The sequence below is a fragment of the Panthera onca genome, chromosome C2 (assembly GCF_046562875.1).
Source record: "Panthera onca isolate mPanOnc1 chromosome C2, mPanOnc1 haplotype 2, whole genome shotgun sequence".
NCBI classification, from domain to species: Eukaryota; Metazoa; Chordata; class Mammalia; order Carnivora; family Felidae; genus Panthera; species Panthera onca.
In genome coordinates this window covers 132,081,328-132,106,947 of record NC_138347.1, presented here as the reverse complement: position 1 = coordinate 132,106,947, position 25,620 = coordinate 132,081,328, and the positions used below count along the sequence as shown (strand labels likewise).

The window sequence follows — 25,620 nt, the reverse complement described above, 5'->3', positions numbered from 1 at the left end:
CGACAATGAGGTCAAGGATTCCAGCTCAGCATAATTTCACGAGGGGCTACACCCAATCTTAGCCTGGGGGAACCTCAGGGAAGGAGGACTGTTCTGGGACAGGCCTTCCTTTGACCTTCTCTTTTTCCTTCCCTTCCTCTCTTCTTCTTTATTTGTTTCCTCCCATGCATGTAAACCTTTGCTGAACACCTTTAAAGACAAAGTCACTGTACGGGCATTCTGTTGGACTAGAAAGTCAGTTTCAGGAGAGTGGAGCTCTTTGTTTTGCTCACTGATGCATCCCTAGTACTTTGAACGGTTCCTGGCACATAATTGCTTAGAAAATATTTGCTTAATGAAAGAATTTCTGGGTTGTATAATAAAGATGACATGGAGTCAGTCCCCACAGAATTTAGAATATTTTCAAGACAATAATCTATGACATAAAGTAGTCCAGGATACAGGTCTGAGAATGGACATTAAAATATAGTGTTTGTAGAAGTATTTCCAGGCTGGGGAAAGAGGCATCATAGAGGATACAGACTTGGAGCAGACCCTAGAAGATAATAAAGACTTTGGCAAGCAGAGAGGAGGCATGGAGGGTTTCAGGGAGAAGAAATCATGTGAAGGAAAGCACAGGGTTGGAAAATCCTGGGAAATGGGTATTTGGGGAAGAAGATGATCCTGTCTGGTAGGCACATAAAAGACAAAGTCTGTGGTCACTTGCTTTGTTAAGTAGCAAGTACAGTGCTATTTATAATTTTTTAGTGGAGTGTATGAACACAGCCAGACTTGGGAGGATTTTGAATAGGACACTCAGTGTAGAAATATTTGGAGCGCTGAGAGATAGGAAGCTAGGAGACTAGTGGGTACGTTCTCATAGTCTCTAAGACAAGCAACAATGGGATGATGTAACAGGGTGAGGACAGGAGGAACTCATCATGATTCTGGAAGACTCTTCTAGTAGGAAACTAAGGTATAAAGAAGAGGGCTACATGATTTGTGGGCTTCCTGCATGCGTGTAGCACCATCCCAGAAGCAGGAAACTCATGAGAAAGGACAGTATAGGAGTGAAGGGAACCACTTGGTTTGGGAAATAGAGGAAAGAGTTTATGGCTGGTCAGAGTTGTAGGTCTCAGAGGCATTTGGATTCTTAAAAAGACTCTTAGTGATATCTATTTGTAAGAAGGATAAGGGGAGACAGTCATTAGAAAGGAGGGGAAAGAAACAGAAATGCACACTGGGTGCTGAGAAGAAGAGTTGAAGAATGAGAGGTCAATTGTATCAGCTAGTGCAGAATAGATAAGGGGAGTGAAGAAGCCATTGCTTCTGGTAGCTAAGATGCTCCAAAGAATAGTTTGAAATGTAGCGTTTGAGAGAAGGGGAAAGAAAGGGAGATAGCCTACAAAGAACTGAACAATGTGTTGGAGAGGAAGAAATGGATTCAGGGCTATAAACTACTCTTTGAAGAAGCAAGACTTGGGGGCAGGGAGAGGGTATTAACCACCAGTATAGGACTGATTGAAGCTGGGTATTTGTTTTCAATGATAGGAGAGACCGGAGTGTGCATCTGAGCAGAGAGAAAGGAGAAGATTGAAGATGTCAGAGTAGGTAATTAATGGGGAAATTTCTTGACACAGAGGGTGAGAATGAGAACATGAGAAGAGAGGCTAGCTTTGTTATGGAGAACTGCTAAGAAGGGCTGAAGTGATGGAGGCCAGCGGTCAAGTTGTAAGGACTATTGACTGGAGGGCGAAATATGAGATATGTGGATGGCAGGGATAATCAACTCCAACAGGAAAGGATTGCTAGAGCATGCAGTGTAGCAATAGTGCTCTGGAAAGGAAAGTTTGGAACAGAAACAATGCTGCCTTCTTGCCCTTGGGGAAGGCTGCAGGGGAAGTGGTATCACTGATGAGAACCAATTATCTTACAATGAGGTAGGATGTGTGTTTGTGTGCAGCTTCATGGATGCATAGAGGTTTGCTTGTGAGAAGAAAGCAATCCATTGGATGAAACAAAAGGGACCAGGAGATAGGTCGGCAGGAATGGAGAGCTCCTTGGGCCAGTTATAGGTAAGAGTGTGGAAGGAGATAGATAGGAGCAGGGTAGTTGTGCCCAAAAGATCATTATTAATAACAGGGACTTTTAAAGACGAAGAGGCAAGAATTTGGAAATACGTACCCTCAAAGCAAACCCAAATCCTTTGGGAAGTCCCAAGATAAATTGAGTCCTCTGGATTCATTGTCAACTGAGATGAGCCCCGAACACTTACTCCTACCTTACTCCTACCTTACTACAATAAGCCCAAGTACCCAGGGACACAAGCAACTTACTGGTTAATTCTGGGCTCAACACCTGACTGTACCAATAGTAAAAGTGACCCCGTTCAAGCCATTTGGCTTCCCTTGTTTCTGTACCTTAAAGCAGATGTTCTCAAATTTCACTGTGTATAAGAATCAGCGGAGGGGCACCTGGTGGCTCAGTCAGTTAAGCGTCCAACTTCAGCTTAGGTCATGATCTCACAGCTTGTGAGTTCCAGCCCTACCTTGGGCTCTGTGCTGACAGCTCTGAGCCTGGAGCCTGCTTCAGATTCTGTTTTCGTCTCTCTCTCTGCCCCTTCTTGGCTCATGCTTGCTCGCTCGCTTGCTCTCTCTCAAAAATAAACATTAAAAAAAATTAAAATAATCAGCAGAGAAGCTTATTTAAATAGGCATATTCTTGGGCTCTAATATGAGAGACCATACCAGTGGAGTCCAGGAATTTCCTTTGCATGTGGACCTGAGGTAGTTGTGAGACAGGTGGCCCCAGAGCCAATTTTAAGAGCCACTACCCTGAAAGAAAGGTGGTCTTCTGCTTCCCAGCCATGGAACCCAACTCTGTATTACTCTGAGTTCAGTGCTAGTGGACATTTGTCCATTTGCACTTCTCACACTTAACTGGTTGCCTTTCTGTCTTTAAAAATGACTTAACCACTCCCACTCCCAAAGTGTGGGCTGGGTACGTTTCCACACTCCTTTCTAAAGAGTACATTATGGGAAAGACAGGGAATGACTAGATAGTGGAGAAACGTGACCAACACTACCTCAGCCAAATGGTCAAGGTTAACATCAATAGTGATAGCCATGTTGATAGAATGTTCTCTTGTTATGTTGTAATGAGAATGGCACTTTACCTCTGTGATCTTTACCCCCTAAACCCATAAAATCCACCGTAATCATGAGAAAGACCCCAGTTGAGGGACATTCTACAGAATACCTCAGCAGTACTCCTCAAAACCGTCAAGGTCCTCAAAAACAAGGAAAATCCGATAAACTGTCACAGTCTAAAGGAACTTAAGAAGACATGATATGGTATCTTGGATAGGATCCTGGAAGAGAAAAAGGATATTAGGTAAAAACTTAAAAAAAAAAAAAAAAAAAAAAAGCTGAATAAAGTATGGGCTTTAGTTAATAAGAATGAATCAGTATTCATTTATGCATTGTGATAAATGGGCCCTACTAATGTAACTAATATAATGCTAACAATAGGGTAAGCTAGATGTGGAGTGTATACAAACTCTGTGTACTACCTTGCCATTTATGTAAATCTAAAATCTAACATCTTTTTTCTTTTCTTTTCTTTTCTTTTCTTTTCTTTTTTTTTTTTTTTTTTTTTTAAGAAAAGGAGTTAACCTTCTTTTGTAGAGCTGTGTTAACTTTCCCAAGTAGCTGGACTTCACTCAGCATAATCCTGAGATTGATTTATAACCCACAGTAGATAGTCTACTAGTCAGAAGTCAGAAACAATTGCCATGAATGTCGTGCTAACTTGGTTATCTTGATTAGCACTTAAAACTAGATTAAGAAGTCTGTTGTCTTTGCAGCAGCCAGATGATTTGATGGATCATCTTGGAAAACAGTTTTGTTAATTTTTTAAAACAGTACAGAGCTTCCTCTTTGACTCATGGTAAGACATTTCCAAGGGTGCGGTTCATGGTACTGAGCTGCCAAGATGGCAACTTGCACTAAACAATGTATCAGTCTTGCTGGGACTTCATTCGTCAATGCAGGAGACCTCACTAGCCAACAACAGCCAATTCCTTGCATTGCTTATACAACTCGCAGTCCTGACCACAAAGCCATTGTCACTGTGTTCGATACAATGACATGGATGCAGTTGTATAACTAACTATTATCTTAGTACCGTCACTGCTCATTTCCTTTATCAGAAAATAATAACAAGCCTGACAAGGACACATTTCACTGTTTTGTTTGACAGGGAGAACCTGGAGATTTGGGAGAAAGAGGACCTATTGGCCTCCCCGGTCCTCGAGGCTTGCCGGTTTGTATTTGATCCCTACTTTTGACGTGGCCCTTGGAATCTTTTAGTTCAATAGATATCACGTGTGGTTCTCTGGGGCATGTATTAAAGATACCACCCCAGTCTAGCTTTTAACTTTCCAGAAACTGAGATATTATCCTTAACTTGGATTAGTTCCTTTCCTAAGGTGGCCACTTGCCCATACCAAACACCCTGGCCAGGATGCTTTTAAAGGCAAATGATAAACTGGACAAAAACGTGTCTTGAGCATCCCCGTAACCCTTCTTCTATCCTTTCCGCCCATCAGAACCTGCTCATCAGAAACCCAGCCCACCCTCCCCCAGAGCTCAGGACTTGTCACAAAGACCTTCTGCAAGGGTCTGACAGTAGCCATTGACCAAGAATTTAGAAGGCCTTATTTTCATCTAGCAAACTGAAAATGGATTAGAGCTAAGGTGTTAAAAATACAGGTGTTAAACAGAAGCACCACTACCTCCTTTTATTGACATGACTGTATGCCTCAAATTTTCTCATTCGGTCCTCATAATAACATCATGAGTGGTTATAACTTTTAGTTCCACCTTACAGATGAAACAAGCGAGACTAAGGGACACTGCACGGTCTATATCTGTCACTGAGAGTTATCTTTAGTGCTACTATCACCAAATGTCAGTGGCCAGCTCCAGAGGAAGTATCCTGCTTCCTAATTTCTCCTAATCAAACCAAAAAACCGGGTGTCTTGTCTTCTTGTGGATAAGCCTGCCTCCAGTCTGTAGTCTCGGATGTTTGTAATTAATGCCTTTGTTTACAGGGCGATGATGGCCCTCCAGGTTATGGCAGCATTGGAAGGAAAGGAGCAAAGGTAAGACACATTGACTGGAAGCTGAAAATTTTCATTTATTTTTTGTGCTTTTTTTAGTTTTGTTGGTTTTTTTTGTTTTGTTTTGTTACATTTAAGAGGGAAAAAAAGCAGTGAATAGGGCAGTCTTGGATATTTAGAGATAGATTTTGATAACTTATTTGCTGATATCCCTTGGAGAATGTGGTAGAAGAAAATACAATTTGATGGTTTAAGGCACAGGCAACAATTGAAACTTGAAATTAATTTTCTGTTCTCTGTAGAGATGTGTGGCCAGGGCCTGACTTTTTACAGCCTGAACAGTGCCTCTAATCTTAGCAGCTCTGTGCTCGAGTTTACTCAGGGAGGCATTCCAAAATTTGTTCTCGTAATCTGTTTAACCATTAGTGAGACATTTCACGGGCCTTTTTAACGTGCATTGAGCCAAGGAATAACTCAAAAATAAAAACTTTTAACTTTGTATCAGAATTATAACTTTATATTTTGAATATTTAAGGATCTGGAAGTAAGATAAATTTACAAAACCAGTGATTTCTGTATATAAATAATAACCACTTAGAAATCACAATAACAGTATCCACAAAAACATTATGTAGTTAAGAATATCCCTTCTGCGAAATATTTGAGACCTATGACAAATAATTACTGAAATATAAAACTTTACTAAATGGAGACATACCAAAGTCTTGTTGGAAAGTCTAAAACATTATAAAGGATCAATTAATTCCAAGTGAAATCCCACTAGGAATTATGCAAGAGACTGGAAAAATAAACCCCAAAAAGCTAAAATTTCTTTGAAAAAAAAATCACTAATGAATGAGGCATTTCCAGTGAAATTTTCTTTACAGAATAATTGAAAACAATCTCAATATCTGATAAAAGAGAAATATTAAGTAGCTAATAGCATTAGAATATTCACCCTCTTTAAAATGAATATATATGAAGTTTGGAGTTATGTAAACAATTAGAAAAGAATACTTATCCCAATTATGCTAAAAAATGCATTTTGAAGGGCTTAAAGAAAAAATGACTAGGGGCACCTGAGTGGCTCAGTTTGTTGAGTGCCGACTTCGGCTCAAACTATGATCTCACAGTTTGTGGGTTTGAGCCTCACATCGGGCTCTGTGCTGACAGCTCAGAGACTGGAGCCTGCCTGAGTCAGATTCTGTGTTTCTCTCCCTTTCTGCCCCTCCCCTGCTTGTGCTCTGTCTCTCAAAAATAAATAAACATTAAAAAAAATTTTTTTAGTTAAAAAAATAAAAAATAAGAAAATAGGACAAGATTTTTTTTTTTAACTTTTTTTAATGTTTATTTTTGAGAGCAAGAGAGAGAGAGACAGAGCATGAGCAGGGGAGGGGCAGAGAGAGAGAGAGGGAGACACATGTCTGAAGCCGGCTCCAGGCTCTGAGCTGTCAGCACAGAACCCGACGCAGGGCTCGAACTCGTCAACTGTGAGATCATGACCTGAGCTGAAGGTGGATGCTTAACCGACTGAGCCACCCAGGCGCCCTAAAAATAAGAAAACAGGACAAACCATTTCTAACGGTTAGTTCTGGGTAGTGAGATTTGAGTAATTTTTCTTCTTTCCATTCTTTTCTATTTTATATATGTTTGAGGAGATACTACATTTAATAATCAGAAAATAAACTTCAGTTTAAATCATTGTTTTTTCATCAAGTGGGGATTATCAGACATCCTCAATTATAGTCTATGGACTAAGGTAAACAGGGAACCAGAAAACAAGTGATCACATTTAAACTCTAGGTTTCCCAAATTTCTCCATTGAAATATGTTCTAAGAGGACTATTTCAGAGACACTCGGCCATATTACCAGCTGTCCTGTTATGTATCTCCAGTAGAAGGAGAGCTGCTTTATAATTCCTCAGATGTGTGCATTTATCCACTTAGGTTGTCATGATATTTTGGTACAGTTTAATTTAGAAATTGGAGCTAGTTTCTCAAATAATGTACATTTTCATTTATAGTTGTTTTGGCCCTTCGCTGATTCAGAGATACTAAAACCAAATGAGGCAGCAGGCAAAATCAAAGTCAGGGCAAACCTACATCAGTGATACGTATATTAATTTTCCATACTGTTAATTATAGGGGCAAGAAGGATTTCCTGGAGAAAGTGGACCTAAGGTACCGTGCACTTCATATTAAGTAGAGATCAATCAGAAATACTCCTGAGGCTGTGAAATGTATCCTAGGATGATAGAAGAATAGTTAATGATCAATGAATAAAAAGAAACCTTTATGAGGAAAAGAGGGGAGAGAGAGAAGCAGGCTTTTTTTTTAAATTTCATTTCTAGTTTTTAAAATCATAAGTAAAGGAAAAAAATCACCTTTATTTTTCTTCTCACATGGACTCCTTCCCCTCTATCATAATGTGTTTTCTTCTTGGCTCAAAGGAAAGTAAAATGTAAAGAAACCCAAAACCTGCCTTCACCTGGCTCGGTTTTTCCAATGTGATTATAAATCACCTTCTGATAATAAGTTAGTAATGATGCCCTCTACCTTAAAGCTTTCACTTTTGCTAGAATCATTTAGTGAGTTCAGTAAATGTCAAGTTCTGTGATTCGATCAGGGAGCAGAATAAAAGGCACGGACAGTTCATGTCTCTGAGCTGACTATGTTGTGGCTGGAAAGAGGGAGGCAGAGTAAAACGATGAGGCAGCCCTGTGCTGTGTAGAGAGCCATAAAACGGGGGAGGGGAGAAAGGAGGAGGGGGAGGACAGACACTTCAGAGAAGACTCTTGAAGATTAAAATGTATATGAAAAATGTCTTCGTGTTGGAATCAGTTTAAAAACACATTGAGATGTGGCTCTTGGATTTTAATTACCATTTTATTTTTCTGAACTTAATTAGGGTGAGACTGGAGACCGTGGTGGTCCAGGAGAAACTGGACCCAAAGGAGCCAGAGGCAAAACGGTAAGCATCTTAGATTCCAAGGCCTTACAACCTCAGCTACTTTGGGAAGTCCTTCCCATGCTTTTATACTCATTTGAGTTGTTACTTGTTCCTCAAGACTTGCAAAATGTTCCTCAAGACTTGCAAAGTGTGTGTGTGTGTGTGTGTGTGTGTGTGTGTGTGTGTGTGTGTGTTGTTAAGGCATACCTGGGGAAGGAAATGGATATATGACTCCTCCTTCAATGCCAGCAAGAAGGCAAAGACGTATATGCTCTTAGTGAACAAGTTCACCCATTCTGGCTGCCAACATACCATTCTTTTTTTTTTTTTTTTTTTTTAAGTTTATTTATTTATTTTTTTTTTTATTTTTTTTTTTTCAACGTTTTTTTATTTATTTGTGGGACAGAGAGAGACAGAGCATGAACGGGGGAGGGACAGAGAGAGAGGGAGACACAGAATCGGAAACAGGCTCCAGGCTCTGAGCCATCAGCCCAGAACCTGACGCGGGGCTCGAACTCACGGACCGTGAGATCGTGACCTGGCTGAAGTCAGACGCTTAACCGACTGCGCCACCCAGGAGCCCCTTTAAGTTTATTTTTGAGAGAGAGAGAGAGACAGTGTGAGTGAGGGAGGGGCAGAAAGAGAGGGAGACACAGAATCTGAAGCAGGCTCCATTCTCTGAGCTGTCAGCACAGAGCCCGACGTGGGGCTTGAACTCATGAACCGTGAGAGATCATGACCTGAGCTGAAGTCAGACACTTAACCAACTGAGCCACCCAGGCACCCCTTCATTCTTAACACTGGAAATAAGACTTTGTTATAAGAATCCTTGTAGTCAAAAATTTGCACTGGAAAATATGGTCAGTTTAATCCTGTCTCCCTGGCAGATTTAGTGCAGCCTAAGGCCCGTTGGCGTCGTGTTCTTCACTATTAAGGTTTTGTTAAACTACTTTTGATGAGGTATTTAGCTTAATACCCATTTAGCTTAAGAGAGTATGTCTTAATTTTTATGAAAAAGTGTTTCCATTTATTATGTGACTGAATATGTCCTTATTATTCCATAGGGGGACTTGGAAATTTCCTAATGCCTTGTGTCCAGCATAGCTCATAGGCATTGGCATATTTGGGTTCCAGTGGGTTAAGAATGGATTTTTGCATTGGTTGACTTTTTATATTTCCACTGTGTATAAATGACGTGGCTGCTTTGTGAAAGAGACATTCTTCTGATCATTGTCTCTCAATAAATTTCTTTGTTTTTTTTTCTTCAGCACAGCACTGACTGGGTAAACTGATCTTAACACCATATTAATTAACAGGAAAAGAAAAACAAAGTCTGATATAACTTGATACTTGAGGTGGTTTTCCAGTTTTGTCACTGTGGTTAATTTTATCCTGATCTGAGTTTTTATTAAGCACAACAGCTTTATGTACAGAGATTGGGTTTTTTTAGTAAAAAAAAAACCCCACTGTTCAATTGCCTGCTCTTCTAAGGGATTGTGTGGTGGCTTGTATGCTCTCCTATGTGTTCATTCTCTTTTGCATTACACTTGGCCATTTCTACCTCTATGACTCTCCAGGATTTTAAAATTTTTATTGAAATACAATTGATATACAATACTATATTAGTTTCAGGTGTGCAACATAGAAATTACATAGATTACAAAGTGCTCACCATGATGTATAGTCACCATCTGTCACCATATATTATTACAATATTATTGATCATATTTCCTCTGCTGTACTCTTCATCCCTATGACATACTTATTTTATAACCGGAAGTCTACCTCTTAAGCCCCTCCACCCACCTCCCCTCTGGCAACCACCAATTTGGTTGTCCCTTCCATCCATGAGTCTATTTCTGCTTCTGTTGTTGTTTCTTTGTTCATTTGTGTTATTTTTTTAGATTCTACATATAAGTGAAATCATATGGTATTTGTCTTTCTCTGACTTACTTCACTTAGCATAATAACCTAGAGTCTATCCATGTTGCCACAAATGGCAAGATTTTATTCTTTTTATGATTAACATTCCACTGCAATATATATCCCATCTTCTTTATCCATTCATCTATTGATTGACACTTAACATTGCTAAGGATGTTTATCTTTTCAGATTACCTTTTTTATTTTCTTTGAGTAAACATTCAGAAGTGGAATTACTGGGTCATATTGTGTTTCTATTTTTGATATTTTGAGGAACCTCCATACTGTCTGCAACAATTTACATTTCTACCAGCAGTATACCAGGGTTCCCTTTTCTCCGCATCCTTGGCAAACTCTTGTTATTTCTTATCTTTTTGAATCTAGCCTTTCTGGTAGGTGTATAGTGATATCTCACTGTGGTTTTGATATTCTTTTCCCTGATGATGAATGCTGTTGAGCAGATTTTCATGAGTCTGTTGGCCATCTGTATGTCATTTTTGAAAAATAGCTGTTCAAGTCCTCTGCCCGTTTTTTGATCCGATTTGTTTTTGTGTGTGTGTGCATGTGTGCGTATCACATCTTTATCCATTCGTCTACTGATAGACACTTAGGTTGCTTCCAAATCTTGGCTGCTGTAAATAACGCTACAGTAGTGGCACCTGGGTGGCTCAGTCGGTTGAGCATCCAACTTTGGCTTAGGTCCTGATCTTGCAGTCTGTGAATTCAAGCCTCACATCGGGCTCACTGCTATCAGTGTGGAGCCTGCTTCAGATCCCCTGTCTCCACCCGCCCCCCCCCCCCCGCCCTCCGCCTTCTCTCTCTACCCCTCCCTCTCTCTCTCTCAAAAAGAAATAAACATTAAAAAAATGCTGCAATAAATACAGGAGTGCATATACCTTTTCAAATTAACATTTTCATTTTCTTTGGGTAAGCATCCGTGAATTACTGGGCCATATGATACTTCTATTTTTAATTTTTTGAGGAACCTCTCTACTGTTTCCCACAGTGGCCGCACCAATTTACATTTCCATCAACAGTACACCAGGGTTCCTTTTTCTCCACATCTTCTCCAACCAAAACTTGTCGTTTCTTGTGTTTTTGATTTTAGGCATTCTGACAGGTGTGAGATGATTATCTCCTAGTGGTTGTGATTTGCATTTCCCTGATGATGACTGATGTTGAGCATCTTTTCACATGTCTGTTGGCCATCTGTATGTTTTCTTTGGGAAAATGCCTATTCGAGTTCTCTGCCGTTTTTTGTTTTTTTTTTACCAGATTTTGTGTGTGTGTGTGTGTGTGTGTGTGTGTGTGTGTGTGTGTGTGTTGAGTTGTATGCGTTCTTTATATATTTTGGATATTAACTCCTAATTGGATATACCTTTTGCAAATATTTTCTTTCGTTCAGTAAGGTTGCCTTTTCATTTTGTTGCTGGTTTCCTTCATTGCACAAAAGCTCTTTAGTTTGATAATAATCTCATTTATTTTTGCTTTTGTTTCCCTTGCATGAGGAGACAGATCCAGATTAGTGCCTATGTTTTCTTTGAGGAGTTTTATGATTTCAAGTTTTACATTCAGGTCCTTAATCCATTTTGAGTTTATGTTTGTGTATGGTGTAAGAAAGTGGTCCACTTTCATTCTTTTGCTTGTAGCTGTCCAATTTTCCCAGCATCATGTGTTGAAAAGACTGTCTTTTCCATATTGTATATTCTTGCCTCCTTTGTCATAGGTTAATTGACCACATAACCATAGGTGTATTTCTGGGTTTTCCATTCTTTTGTATTGATCTATGTGTCTGTTTCTGTGCCAGTATCATACCATTTTGATTACTATAGCTTTGTAGTATATCTTGAAATCTGGCATTGTGATACCTCCAACTTTGTTTTTCTTTCTCAAAATTGCTTTGGGTATTCAGGGTCTTTTATGGTTCCATATAAATTTTAGGATTACTTATTCTAGTTCTGTAAAAAATACCACTGGTATTTTGATAGGGATTGCACTGAATCTGTAGATTGCTTTGGGTAGTATGAACATTTTTAACAATATGAATTCTTCTAGTCCATGAGCATAGGATATCTTTCTACTTGCTTGTGTTTTCATTTTCTTCCATCAGTGTCCTATAGTTTTCATAGTATAGGTCTTTCACCTACTTGGTTAAATTTATTCCGGGGCACTTTATTCTTTTTGGTGCAATTACAAATGGGATTTTTTTTTCTTAATTTTTCTTGCTGCTACTTTGTTATTAGTATACAGAAATGCAAGGGATTTCTTATATTTTGTATCCTGTGACTTTACTGAATTCCTTTATTTTCATAGTTTTCTGATGGACTCATTAGGGTTTTCTGTATATAATGTCATCTGCAGATAGTGACAGTTTTACTTCTTCCTTACCAATTTGGAGTGCCTTTTATTTCTTGTGTGATTGCTGCAGCTCAGATTTCCAGTACTATGTTGGAAAAGGTGGTGAGAGTGGACATCCTTGTCTTGTTCCTGATCTCAGAAGAAATACTTTCAGTTTTGTACCACTGAATATGATGTTAGCTGTAGATTTTTCATATAAGTCTTTTATTATGTTGAGGCAGGTTCCCTCTAAACTTAATTTGTTGAGAGTTTTTGTCATAAATGGATGCTGGGATTTTGTCAAAGCTTTTTCCGCATCTATTGAGATGAGCATATGATTTTAGTCTTCATTTCATTAATGTGTTGTCTTGATACAACAACTTGATTTATTTTATTGGTGGGTATTGAACCTGTCTCACATCCTGGAGTAAATCCCACTTGACTGTGGTGGATGACCTTAATAATGTATTGCTGAATTAGAATTGCTAATAGTTTGTTGAGAATTTTTGCATCTATATTCATCAGGGATATTGGCCTGTAATTTTCTTTGCTTGTAGTGGGTTTCCCCCCCACACCCCAATTTTGGTATAAAGGTAATGCTGCCCTCATAGAATGAATTTGGAAGTTTTCCTTCCTCTTTGTGTTTTGGAATAGTTTGAGAAGGGCAGGTATTAAATCTTCTTCAGATGTTTGGTAGAATTCACCTGTGAAGCCATCTGGTCCTGGATTTTTGTTTGTTATAAGTTTTTTTTTTTTTAATTAACAATTCAGTTTCATTACTGATAATTGGTCTGTTCAGATTTTCTCTTTTGATTCAGTCTTGGAAACAATATGTTTCTAGGAATTTATTCATTTCTTCTAGGTTGTCCAATTTGTTGGCATATAATTTTTCAGAGTAGTCTCTTTTGATCCTTTATACTTCTGTGCTGTCAATTCTACCTTTCTCTTAATTCTAATTTAAGTCTTCTCTCTCTCTCTCTCTTTCCTTGACGGGTCTGGCTAAAGGTTTATCAATATTGTTTAGCTTTTCAAAGAACCAGCTCTTAGTTTCATTAATGTTTCCTATGATTTTTTTTAGCCCCTATTTCACTTATTTTTGCTCTGGTCTTTATTATTTCCTTCTAACTTTGGGCTTTGTTTCTTCTTTTATTTTCTTGTTCCTTTAGGTATTGGTTAGGTTATTTATTTGAGATGTTTCTCTTTTATTGAGGTAGCCCTGCATTGATATAAACTTCCCCCTTAGAACTGCTTTTACTGCAACCCAGAGACTTTGAACCATTGTGTTTCCATTTTCATTTGTTTCTAGGTATTTTTTAAGTATGCATGGTATGATTTCAATTCTTGTATACTTATGAAGGGCTGTTTTCTGACCCAGTATGTGATCTATCTTGGAGAATGTTCCATGTGCAATCAAGAAGAAAGTATATTCTGTTGCTTTGGGATGCAGACTTCTAAATATATCTGTCAAGTCCATCTGATCCAATGTATCATTCAGGGCCCTTGTTTCTTTATTGACCGTGTGTCTAGATGATCTATCCATTTCTGTAAGTGAAGTGTTAAAGTCCCCTGCAATTACCACATTCTTATCAATAAGGTGCTTATGTTTATGAGTAATTGTTTTATATATTTGGGGGCTCCGGTATTCGGCGCATAGACATTTATAATTGTTAGCTCTTCCTGATGGATAGACCCTGTGATTATTATATAATGCCCTTCTTCATCTCTTGTTACAGCCTTTAATTTAAAGTCTAGTTTGCCTGATAGAAGTATGGCTGGCTACTCCAGCTTTCTTTTGACTTCCAGTGGCATGATAAATAGTTCTCCATCCCCTCACTTTCAATCTGAAGGTGTCCTCAGGTCTAAAATGAGTCTCTTGTAGACAGCAAATAGATGGGTCTTGTTTTTTTATCCATTCTGATAACCTATGTCTTTTGGTTGGCGCATTTAGTCCATTTACGTTCAGTGTTATGATAGAAAGATATGGTGTAGAGTCATTGTGATGTCCGTAGTTTCATGCTTGTAGCGATGTCTCTGGTACTTTGTCTCACAGGATCCCCCTTAGGATCTCTTGTAGGGCTGGTTTAGTGGTGACGAATTCCTTCAGTTTTTGTTTGTTTGGGAAAACCTTTATCTCTCCTTCTATTCTAAATGACAGACTTGCTGGATAAAAGATTCTCGGCTGCATATGTTTTCTGTTCAACACATTGAAGATCTCCTGCCATTCCTTTCTGGCCTGCCAAGTTTCAGTAGAGAGATCGGTCACGAGTCTTATAGGTCTCCCTTTATATGTTGGAGCACGTTTATCTCTAGCTGCTTTCAGAATTTTCTCTTTATCCTTGTATTTTGCCAGTTTCACTATGATATGTCGTGCAGAAGATCGATTCAAGTTATGTCTGAAGGGAGTTCTCTGTGCCTCTTGGATAGCAGTGCCTTTTTCCTTCCCCAGATCCGGGAAGTTCTCAGCTATTATTTCTTCAAGTACCCCTTCAGCACCTTTCCCTCTCTCTTCCTCCTCTGGAATACTAATTATGCATATATTATTTCTCTTTAGTGCATCACTTAGTTCTCTAATTTTCCCCTTATACTCCTGGATTTTTTTAACTCTCTTTTTCTCAGCTTCTTCTTTTTCCATAATTTTATCTTCTAGTTCACCTATTCTCTCCTCTGCCTCTTTAATCCGAGCCATAGTTGTCTCCATTTTATTTTGCAGTTCATTGATAGCATTTTTTAGCTCCTCCTGGCTGTTCCTTAGTCCCTTGATCTTTGTAGCAAGAGAGTCTCTGCTGTCCTTTATACTGTTTTCAAGCCAAGCGATTAATTTTATGACTATTATTCTAAATTCACTTTCTGTTACATTGTTTAAATCGTTTTTGATCAGTTCGTTAGCTGTTGTTATTTCCTGGACGTTTTTCTGAGGGGAATTCTTCCGTTTTGTCCTTTTGGGTAGTCCCTGGAGTGGTGGGGAACTGCGGGGCACTTCCCCTGTGCTGTCTTGAATAACTTGCGTTGGTGGGCGGGGCCACAGTCACACCTGATGTCTGCCCCCAGCCCACCGCTGGGGCCACAGTCAGACTGGTGTGTGCCTTCTCTTCCCCTCTCCTAGGGGCAGGATTCACTGTGGGGTGGCGTGGCCCGTCTGGGCTGCTTGCACACTGCCAGGCTTGTGGTGCTGGGGATCTGGCGTATTAGCTGGGGTGGATCCGCAAGGTGCACAGGGGTGGGAGGGGCAGGCTCAGCTCACTCTTCCTTTGGAGATCCGCTTCAGGAGGGCCCTGCGGCACCGGGAGGGAGTCAGACCCCCCGGAGGGATGGATCCGCAGAAGCACAGCGTTGGGTGTTTGCGCAGTGCAAGCAAGTTCCCTGGCAGGAACTGGTTCCCTTTGGGAATTTTGGCTGGGGGATGGGCGGGGGAGATGGCGCTGGCGCCTTTGTTCCCCGCCAAGCTGAGCTCTGTCGTCCGGGGCTCAACAACTCTCCCTCCCGTTGTCCTCCAGCCCTCCGGTTCTCCGAGCAGAGCTGTTAGCTTATAGCCTTCCAGATGTCAAGTCCCGCTTGCTGTCAGAACACACTCTGTCCGGCCCCTCCGCTTTTGCCAGCCGGACTCGGGGGCTCTGCTTAGCCGGCAGGCCGCCCCTCTGCCCCGGCTCCCTCCCGCCAGTCCGTGGAGCGCGCACCGTGCCTCACTGCCCTTCCTACCCTCTTCTGTGGGCCTCTCATCTGCGCTTGGCTCCGGAGACTCCATTTTGCTAGTCTTCTGGCGGTTTTCTGGGTTATTTAGGCAGGTGCAGGTGGAATCTAAGTGATCAGCAGGATGCGCGGTGAGCCCAGCATCCTCCTACGCCGCCATCTTCCCAGGATTCCCTCTAGGTATATATTTTTTTTAATTTCCTCTTTGATTTCTTCAGTGACCATTGGTTGTTTAATAGCATGTTGTTTAGCCTCCACATATTTATGTTTTTTTCCAGTTTTCTTGCGATTGATTTCTAGTTTCATCCCATCGTGATTAGAAAAGATGCTTGATATAATTACAGTCTTCTTAAATTTTTTGATACTTGTTTAATGGCCTAATGTAATCTATCCTGGAGAATGTTTATAGCACTGCAGTTCATGGCTTCAGGGGTGGGTTTTCTGTGGTTTCTGTCTCTCTTCCATCTCTCCTGCCATTCTCTTTGTGGTCTCTCTATCCTTTGTTGTACAGATGTTCAGTCAGCCCTCAGTTCTTCAGAATAGATTGCTCTATAGGTAGGTGTAGATTTGGTATGCCCTTGGGAGGAGGTAAGTTCAGGGTCTAACCATGACACCATCTTGGACATATCTTGCCTGTGTAGATGTTATTTATATAGGTTTTAGGGATAAAATAAAGAAACTGCTCTTTCCCTCCATCCTGCTACTCCTAAGAGGACTGCATCTCAGCTATAATTCTTTTCCTCATACATGTTTTTGGATGACTATCCTTTAAACATTAGGCTCTCAAATATAAATGACTGATATAATTAGAAAAATAATTAGAAAGACTTGCAAATTAATCCACATGTCATCTGCATTGAAATATCTCTGGATCCTTTCCCTTAGCTTTTTAATGAAATAGTTTACTCTTGAACATTGGAAGCATGCTAACAAGTTCAGCTGTTTGTTGGGTTCTTGTCCCCCAATGCCACATTAATCATTTTTATAAAACAATGAACCAGTGGGAAGCATGTGAACTTTTTCTTTTGGACTCTGATTACTTGAATTTCTTTTTTTCCCCACAATTCATCACTGTTTGTAATTTATTATTTCACCTGCCAAGCTGCTTTTCCCATATCTATGTGAATATTTCTGTATTTGAAGTTGAAGTTTAAACACTGAAAACCTCCAGGTTTTCCTTCTGAAAAAGCTGAAGTTTTGATTGGTTGTTTTGTCTTAAATTGTGAGTGCCTCTTCAGCTTTCTTTGAATGATTACATTTTTAGTTTTCTAAATTTTCATCTTGTTTTTTTTTCCCCTAACTGAAGGATTTTCTTTTACTTTGCCATGATTTTTTAACCTATCTTATTTTATTTTGTGTTTATATGTGTGTTTGTGTGGTTATTTTTTTAATCAGGTTGACACATGTACATACTTTAAGGTAGGGTGTCTTAACCTCAACACTATTGACATTTTGGACTGCATAATTCTTAGCTGTTGGGGATGTCCTGTGGATTATAGGATGGTTACCAGCATCCCTGGCCTCTACCCACTAGATTCCAGTAGCACTGCCCTTCTCTACCCTGCCCCAATATGACAGCCAAAAATGTCTCCAAGCATTGTCAAATCTCTCCCTTGAAGGGCACAAAATTCTCCCTAGTTGAGAACCACTGATTTAGAGAGTCAAATATAATTTTACAAGGCTTCTGATGGGAAAAAAATGGCAATCCCTTTGCCCCTTATCTCTTTTTTCTCTCCTATTTTTCAGGTTGTCTTTTTGCTCTACTTTCTGCGAGATTTCTTTGACATTATTTTACAATGTTCCCTTCATGATTTAATTTTCAAGAGCTTGTTTTTGTTCTCTAAATATGTTTTATACTATCCTCCCTTGTTTCATAGCTGAAACATCTTCTCTTATCGTTCTGAGGATATAAATTAGTATTTTTACAGTCTTCTTTGCCCAGCATAGTCTTTTTCCTACAGTTTGTGTTTTTCTGTTTTGATCTCTATTCCCAGCATGTCTGGAGAATGGGCTATCTCTTCCTATTTAAGAATTGAAGACCAAAAGGCTAATTGGAAGCCCCAAAGACATTGATAGAGCTGGTCAACTACAAGTTTTACTGAAGAGTGATCTGGCTAAGTTAGTTCTTTACTCACCAGACCTCTGATATCGATATCTTAGGTCTTCTTTGTCTAGTCACATTCCCCTGAGAAGATTGTTTCAGTTTCCTGCCTGAAGATGAAGGTCTGACTGTAGCTTTCATGAAGCCACATGGAAAAGGAAACGTGAAGGGTCTCATATCTATTTCACATACTTTAATTGAATTGCCCTGTTTGTAGGATTGTACCGTTGTCTCTCAACTCTGGAGTTCCCTGGTGCAGATACCTCAGTTTTGCCTCTGTTGTTGGAGTGGAAAAAAGGATATTCACCCAACTGTAGACAATAGAGAGGAGATTGGGGGATTCCTAAACTGATTTGCAACCAGTCCTCCTTATTTCACCCCTCCCTTTCACCTCCACTTTTGGAGGTACCAGGTGCTGCCAATTCTTGAGCCTTCTAGAAGTGTGTTATAAAACACAGGGGTTCTTGGCTTTCCCTGCTGCTGGCTTAGGATACAGCCTTTTCAGATCAGCTAAGTCATTTAAAACTTAACACATCTGCTTTCTAGCCTCTGAAGGTTTATGGCTATTGTCTTCTTTCTCATTCTCTCCATTTTTTTTAATTTATTTTTTTTATTTTTTGGCCTTAAAAAAAAATCTACTTACTATCATTTTAATGCGACTTTGAGAGGGAGCAGAAGTGTAAATGCATATGTTCAATCTGCCATTTCCCTCCCCACCCTGAGAGGCTAATCTGTATGTTCTAAAGTAAATACGATCAGCAAGTTTTTTTCACTCAACCCAACACACTGTAGAATACCCAAAGGACATCAACAGTTATTCCCTGCTTCCTAGACAATGCTTGTAAAAATTAAGTTGATTTTAGACAACTTCATTTTTTCATTCCTATGAAGATTGTAAATCCCTTGGCATGTTGAATGAACTAAGGAATGTTGCCCTAATTTTTAAATTAAATTCTAGCCTTCTTTACGATAAATTATATTGTTAAATGCACACAGAAAAATTCCTGGCATGTAGTGAGTAGCCAACATCAATTGTTTTTATTACAGCTGTTATTCATTATTTTATGATAAATATCTGCAGCCACATTTTAAGCATTTTCTTCTTGTTTCAAGGTTTTTATATTTAAATTTTTGTGTTTCTGGGTTTTTGATTTGTTTGTTGTCATCTACCATCTCATTTAGATAAAAATATCTCCTTTGATCCAGCAATTCCAGTTCTAGCAATCTTCCCTAACGAAATAATCAGAATTGCATATATAATTCTGTAGTGGTGTAGCTTATTACAACAACCACAAACCTAAATGCCAATAATAAGGGACAAATGAAAGAAATCATGGTATGGTTGTGTGATGAAATATTATGCAGCCATGAAAAGTGATTTAAAAAATAATAACATGAAAATTTCCAGAGATACATTTAGTTTAAAAGATAGCGGGAAAGAGTATAAAATTAGATTTTAAAAGAATATATGTATATGGAACCATATAAAAATACCAAAAGAATAAAAAAGTCAAAGACTAGAAGAAAAGACATTAAATGTTAACAAGGATTATTTGGGAGCAAAACAATTGCTAAAGATTTCTTCCTTTTGTGTGTTTTTCGGAAATCTCTGTGTTCTAAAATAAAAGCGTATTGTCTTTGACATTTAAAACACAACAACAGACACCTATACGTATATGTATAAATATAATTTTAAAATAAACAAATTCTGCTTTGAGATATCCGCTGGGCTTCCAGGAGAGATGGGATCCCCTGGGGAGCCAGGACCTCCTGGACGCAAGGTAAGTTGAAAAGTCCTAAATGACATCAGATCCTTTTCTAAATAAAAAGTGCATGGAGTCTTCATTGTCCAAATGTGTATGCTTTCTGTCTTTGCACCTTGGTGACTATTTTCACTACTTTTCCACATTTATGTGCTTTGAGATAGGAGGGGGTAATGCTGATTAAAAATCAGTTGCCATTTCTTGTGAGCTGAGGGGATTTTGAGCGAGGAAATGAAAAGTATTGGACTAAAATGTGATTTCCCAGTTGTCAGTGAATTTATTTGCCCAATCCTTGTCCTCTTATATTCAATAAGTGGTTAGTGAATGAAGGGAAGTGGGAGGAAATTAATAAACAGGGAATAAATGATCAAAGTTGCATTCACATGGAACTTATTTTTGCCAGGAGTTTGGGTGGGGCTTCATTGCGTTTTTCCTTGGGTGTCTCTCTTTGAGAGTAGCCAGACTCTTCCTGTTGCTAAGATGGAATTGAATAGGTGAAATTAAAACCAGTTCCACTTTGTTCTTTTCCCAATCCAGGCAGTTCTATATATATGTATATTCATTCATTTTTGGAACACTGTTGGGATTACCTTTCCAGATGTTCGGTTTGAGTCTGGTCCCTTTGTCATCCAACCAAAGATGGGAACAGAGGAAGGTTCAGTTCAGCTGTTTGGTAGCCAAGGCAAAGCACAGAGTTAAGGAAGTCTGAACCTCCGTTAAGGACGGGCAGCTGTAATGGATAGTCCATCCTTGTCTAATTCTAAGCCGTAAACCTGCTCCACAGCTCTCCATGCCCACGTTAAGTTTTCAGCTCATCCTTAGATTCTAGATGACCCTTGTTGTCCAGAGATGGGGCTGGAGGAAGGTGGCCTTTGGAGGTTTGTGTTCATCAAGGTTGCTGCTTACAATTTATTTCCCCTAGAATGTTACTCTTAACTTGGTGATGACGATCCTCCTACACGTATTCCTTTTTCCCCTCTAACTTAAGAATAAAAACTTTAGAAAATTTCACTTTCTGAGGGTAATGCACATTCTGGCTACTGATGTGTGTGTGGAGCAATGAGACCACATTTCTTTTGTTTCCTAGGGTGTGAAAGGGGCCAGAGGATTGGCTTCATTTTCCGTATGTATCTCCCGATTCCAACAAAATGCTCTGTACTTCATTAAGTTTATTTATTTTTAGACTTGAAGACCTGGCAGTCAGTCAGTTAATTCTTTGTTTTATTTTTGAACTGCAGACGTGTGAGCTCATTCAGTATGTACGGGACCACAGCCGTAAGTACCCTGCTTAAATTGATCACCCAAGTTGTCAAAGCATTCATAGAAGAAGAGCAGTGAATTATGCCCTCAGAATTGAGACACTTTACCAGCCAATCTCTTAAAATTACAGATGCCACTGCATATATTTTGAGTCAGCATAGACATAACTCCTTCTTTGACCGCCATCATGTCTTTTGGAACCTGTCGCAAGCACTAATTAATAATCTATCTAGTGCTTTTAACCTAGGGAAAATTGAGATAGGAGGTCAGAACTCTACCGATGGTGAAATCAATCAGTGGAGAGTAACACTGAACTTTTAAAGATGATTAATACCTGACAGTAACACAGGATTGAGTTCATCTGTTGTGGAAGCTAGCTGTCATAATAGGGTGTCCTGATGGGTGGGAGCATTTAGTTTGGTTTATTGTTTATTACTTCTTTTCTGGAAAGGATGCTTGATTACTTTTAGTTGGAATGATTGATTTGCTTATAAAATTATTCATTTTGCCTACATATGTTTTCTCTTTCAAAATTTTTAAAGCGGAAAATGCATTTTGATTGGCAAATGCTCTTTTGAATTTGCTTTAAGGCCCTAATAGCAGCCTCTTCTATAAAAATATATGTTAGCACCATTAAAGGAATTCCAGGTACAAGATGAGTAAAGAATTGACTATTTGGCGTTCATCTACAAATATGCAATGACTTCCCAAATAAACACTATGACTGAAAAATTCCTTCAAGGTATTTTGAGGAAGAAAAATAGACAAACTAGAGCCCGTTTCTGCAGAGAGCCTTGGTCTCAATGACATTGCCTTTTTAAACCTTTGAATGCAGTGTTGATCGTAACTCTCCCTTTTGGTACCATAACAGAACGATCCATGATGAGAATCAAAATATACAAGATCATGAAGGCCAGTTGCTTTGGGCTGAATTAACACAGTGGGCTTTTTAACATTGGAGCCATGTGAACCATTATGATTCAAAGGTAGATCCAAGTGTGATGCCCAATCTTTTACAATTTGAGAGGCTTAATACAAAATTATAAATCCAAAAGTAGGTACAAAATTATGTCCAAAGAAAGTGTGGTTTAGAACAGGAAAGGAAATCACGACCAGTGACTTCTGCCTCTTCTAGAAGCACATGATCACATGAACACATGGCTAGGTCCCTTCTCAGGGTCTTGTGCCATGCAAGTGAAAGGTGAGAAGTTACAAGCAGCACGGTCGAGCGGAACTCTCTGCAGCGATAGAGGTGTTTCACCACACTGTTCAATACAGTAGCCGCTAGCCACCTGTGACTTTGAGTACTTGAAAGATGGTTAGTGCTACTGAGAACCTGAATTTGTTTCATTTAACTTTAATTCAAATGTAAATAGTCACATGTGGCTAGTGGCTTCCATATTGGACAGTGCAGACCTAAAGCTTATTTATGCTTCATCTACTTCAGAGTAAATCCACCTCTGATGTTCACACACACACACACACACACACACACACACACAAATACATATTTGTACACTCATATGTGTGTCTATACATAAAATTAACACCTATAGATGCACACATGGGGAAAAAATTAAAGAGGGTTAGGACCTTTTAATTTTCCAAATTCTGTGTGCCTCTCTGTAGTATAATGTTCCTTCCCAGGCAAAGGTTCTTTCCCTCTGACAGCTGGCTGCAGGCTGCTGATTTATGACTGCATATTGTCCCGCTTCTCCCATCTTGTTTTTGCCAAGATGCTGGGATCCGTCTGCATTTTCTCCAAACTTTTTCTGTTGCCTTGATGTTTGAGTCATCTGCAAAAAGCACACAGGGCAGAGCTTCTACTGCCATGACTTCCCTACACGGTACTGAACTCTGTTCTACCAAATAATAACCCAGTCTCCTTTGTTCTTCTTCCCCAGCTGGCAGCCATGGTAAGTAATCTTTATTTACAGCAAGTTATAATCAAGCTCCAAAATGTCATACGTCTGGAAAGACGAGTTAAAACAAAGTGTTGCCTGCCAAATGATATAAATTTTATCTGAGCTGCCTTTGCTGCCTCATACTGGTAGCACAGACCCGCCTCCAATAAATCGCTCAGCTTTAGCTGAGTCTCCCGGCTGTTTCTCAACCAAGTTGTTTGATCTTTTAATTAATATTTTAATGAGTAACATTACCATTAACCTTACCAGTAGGGTTTTTTGGTAATAATAAGTCTCCCTCCCTTCATTTTCTCTGTCTATTGTCTCTGTAATCTAGTGGTTAAGAATTAAGATGTAGTAGGCAACTACCCTCTTACACCCTTATACCGTATACCTTATGTATAAACCCATCAACCCATGCCCTCTAGTTGCATTTTCAGTCACTCCACAAATATTTATTGAAAGTGTTATTATGTGCTAGGTACTGGGGACACAGGGCTGAATAAGATGGACATAATTCCTGCCTTCAGAAGCTTCCATTCTAGCAGAGGGTCCAGATGATAAACACGTGCACGAAATACGGAATCCAAAGGTTGCTGTGAAAGAGATAAAGAACAGGATGCTCTGTCACAGAAGAATGTTAGGGGATGGGAAAAAGGCTTTAGTATGGAGAGCTCCTCCTTGAGGCAGTGACATTGGAGTTTGGACTAAAGAATAAAAAGAAGGCCAGCTTATAAGAGCCAAGAGAAAGAACCAAATGCAGAGACCATGATACACGACAGACAGACCTAGGCATTTTCTAGGAACTGACACAAGTCCAGTGTGCCTGAGATATAGGGAGGGAGGGGGAGACTGGCATGTGAAAAAATGAAGTAAGCAGAAGCCACATCAAGTTGGACTTTCTAGGCTCGGATAAGGAGGCTGGATTGTATTCACATTGACATGGGAGGGTATTAAAGAGTTTATTGGAAGTATTGAAGGGAGGAACATGAGCTGATGAATGAATTTTTAAAGCTTATTTGGACCACTATGGAAGAGTAGAGTCTAGGAAAGGATAAGTTTAAAGGCCAGAGGACTAGTTAGGAGAGTGTTGTGGTAGTCAGTCAAATGTGGTGGTGGCCTGGAGAGGGCTGCCATTGCTGTGCCTTAGTTACATGTCAGTGGTTTGACTTGTCTTGCTCCTCCTCACCGCCTGCTCTGTGCTAATCAGCAGCCATCAGTGTACATGTGTGTGGCTACAGAACCACCTTAGGTCTCTACGTGGCCATCCGTGCCTTGATGAGGGAGGGCCTCCTAGGTTCCACTACTATCCAGCCCAGTGTTTTTCACGATCTTCTGGTTCCTGACAGCTTGCTGGATTTCAGAACATGTATTTTGCAAGTTGAATTACCTTTTAGGTGTTTTTTCCTGAACACTTGAATTTTTTCCTATTTCAGCCTAGTACTGTGAATCTTTTTTTTTTTCCTTTTATCTCTGTATTATACCTGAAGCTGTATTATTGTTGTGTTGTTTCCATATGCAAATCACAGCCCAAACAAGAAGCTGGAAGAACCACGTTCATGTTGAGGCATACTTCCATTCATTTTTTATTGCAAAGTTGACCTGACTTCATTTTTTTTTTAAACATCTGCTCAGCCTTCTAAGTTAGACTCAGACTAATAAATCATGTCCTGTTTCCACTGCGATTCACACTTTGAGTTGAGGTAAAATGTTTATTCTTACTGGTCCTTTAGCCTGTAAAGTCACAGAGTCCAGGACCAGAAAGAGATAATTATCTAGCACCAAGGTGGGGGCTAAGCCCAGCTCCTCACAGAGGAGAACTTGATCCTTGACCAGCCCAGGCCAGCCCCAGCAGGTCTGAGTTTCTGAGCTCTTACAAAGAGCTGGTGGCCTTCGTGCTACATTTATTGTCTCTGAATTTGACTTGCTGGCATCTGAACCAGAGGAGGCACCTCTCTAAGAGAAGTGCATCATTGTGATATCCTTTTACCAACCTGCATCCCTTTTACCACCAGGCATCTCCCGCATTATTAAGGTTTTGTTGTTATGGCTGTACTTGTTGCAAAAGAAATGTTCTTTGTTTGGTTCTTCTTCATTCAGCCAATATTTATTAGAACCCTAATAAATGACAGGAACAAATAATCTGGCAGATCAAGAGAGACACAATCCCTATCTCCACACTTAATGGAGAGGAAAACATTAATCAGATAATCAGACAAATATAAATTGCCAACTGTGATAAGTGCAGGGTACTGGGATTCATTAGAATGAATGAATGGAGATGAATAAATAAATCTGAAATTAACATTGAACATTCAAGTTTAATGATTCCGTTTCTCTGTGTAATAAGGTATGTTTATTGATGAAACTTGCCTTTTCAACTGTGAAATAAAAATATATCAGTGAAAGCTTTCCTCCCTGTGTTAAGTGATATAGTTCTCACAATGAAAAAGCCTGTAATAATAATTGTGATACTAACGGCTAACATTAATTGAGCACCTATTACATGGCAGGCACCATTTTCCTAAGTGCTTTGCCTGTGTAGACTTATTTAATCCTCAACACAGGGCTATGCAGTGGCAGATCTTAGGACA

At 39.5% G+C, this 25,620-nt stretch overlaps 1 protein-coding gene across 1 annotated transcript in view; it reads left to right on the top strand.

Annotated features, from left to right (window-relative positions):
• The window catches only part of COL6A6 (collagen type VI alpha 6 chain), a 164,366-nt gene that overhangs the window by 106,421 nt on the left and 32,325 nt on the right, over positions 1–25,620 (top strand). Inside the window, exons 25-32 of the mRNA XM_078432352.2 lie at positions 4,240–4,302; positions 5,093–5,143; positions 7,247–7,282; positions 8,010–8,072; positions 19,818–19,880; positions 20,950–20,985; positions 21,101–21,137; positions 23,027–23,038. Of these exons, the coding sequence (XP_078288478.2) occupies positions 4,240–4,302; positions 5,093–5,143; positions 7,247–7,282; positions 8,010–8,072; positions 19,818–19,880; positions 20,950–20,985; positions 21,101–21,137; positions 23,027–23,038 (361 nt within the window). The remainder of the gene's footprint in view (positions 1–4,239; positions 4,303–5,092; positions 5,144–7,246; positions 7,283–8,009; positions 8,073–19,817; positions 19,881–20,949; positions 20,986–21,100; positions 21,138–23,026; positions 23,039–25,620) is intronic.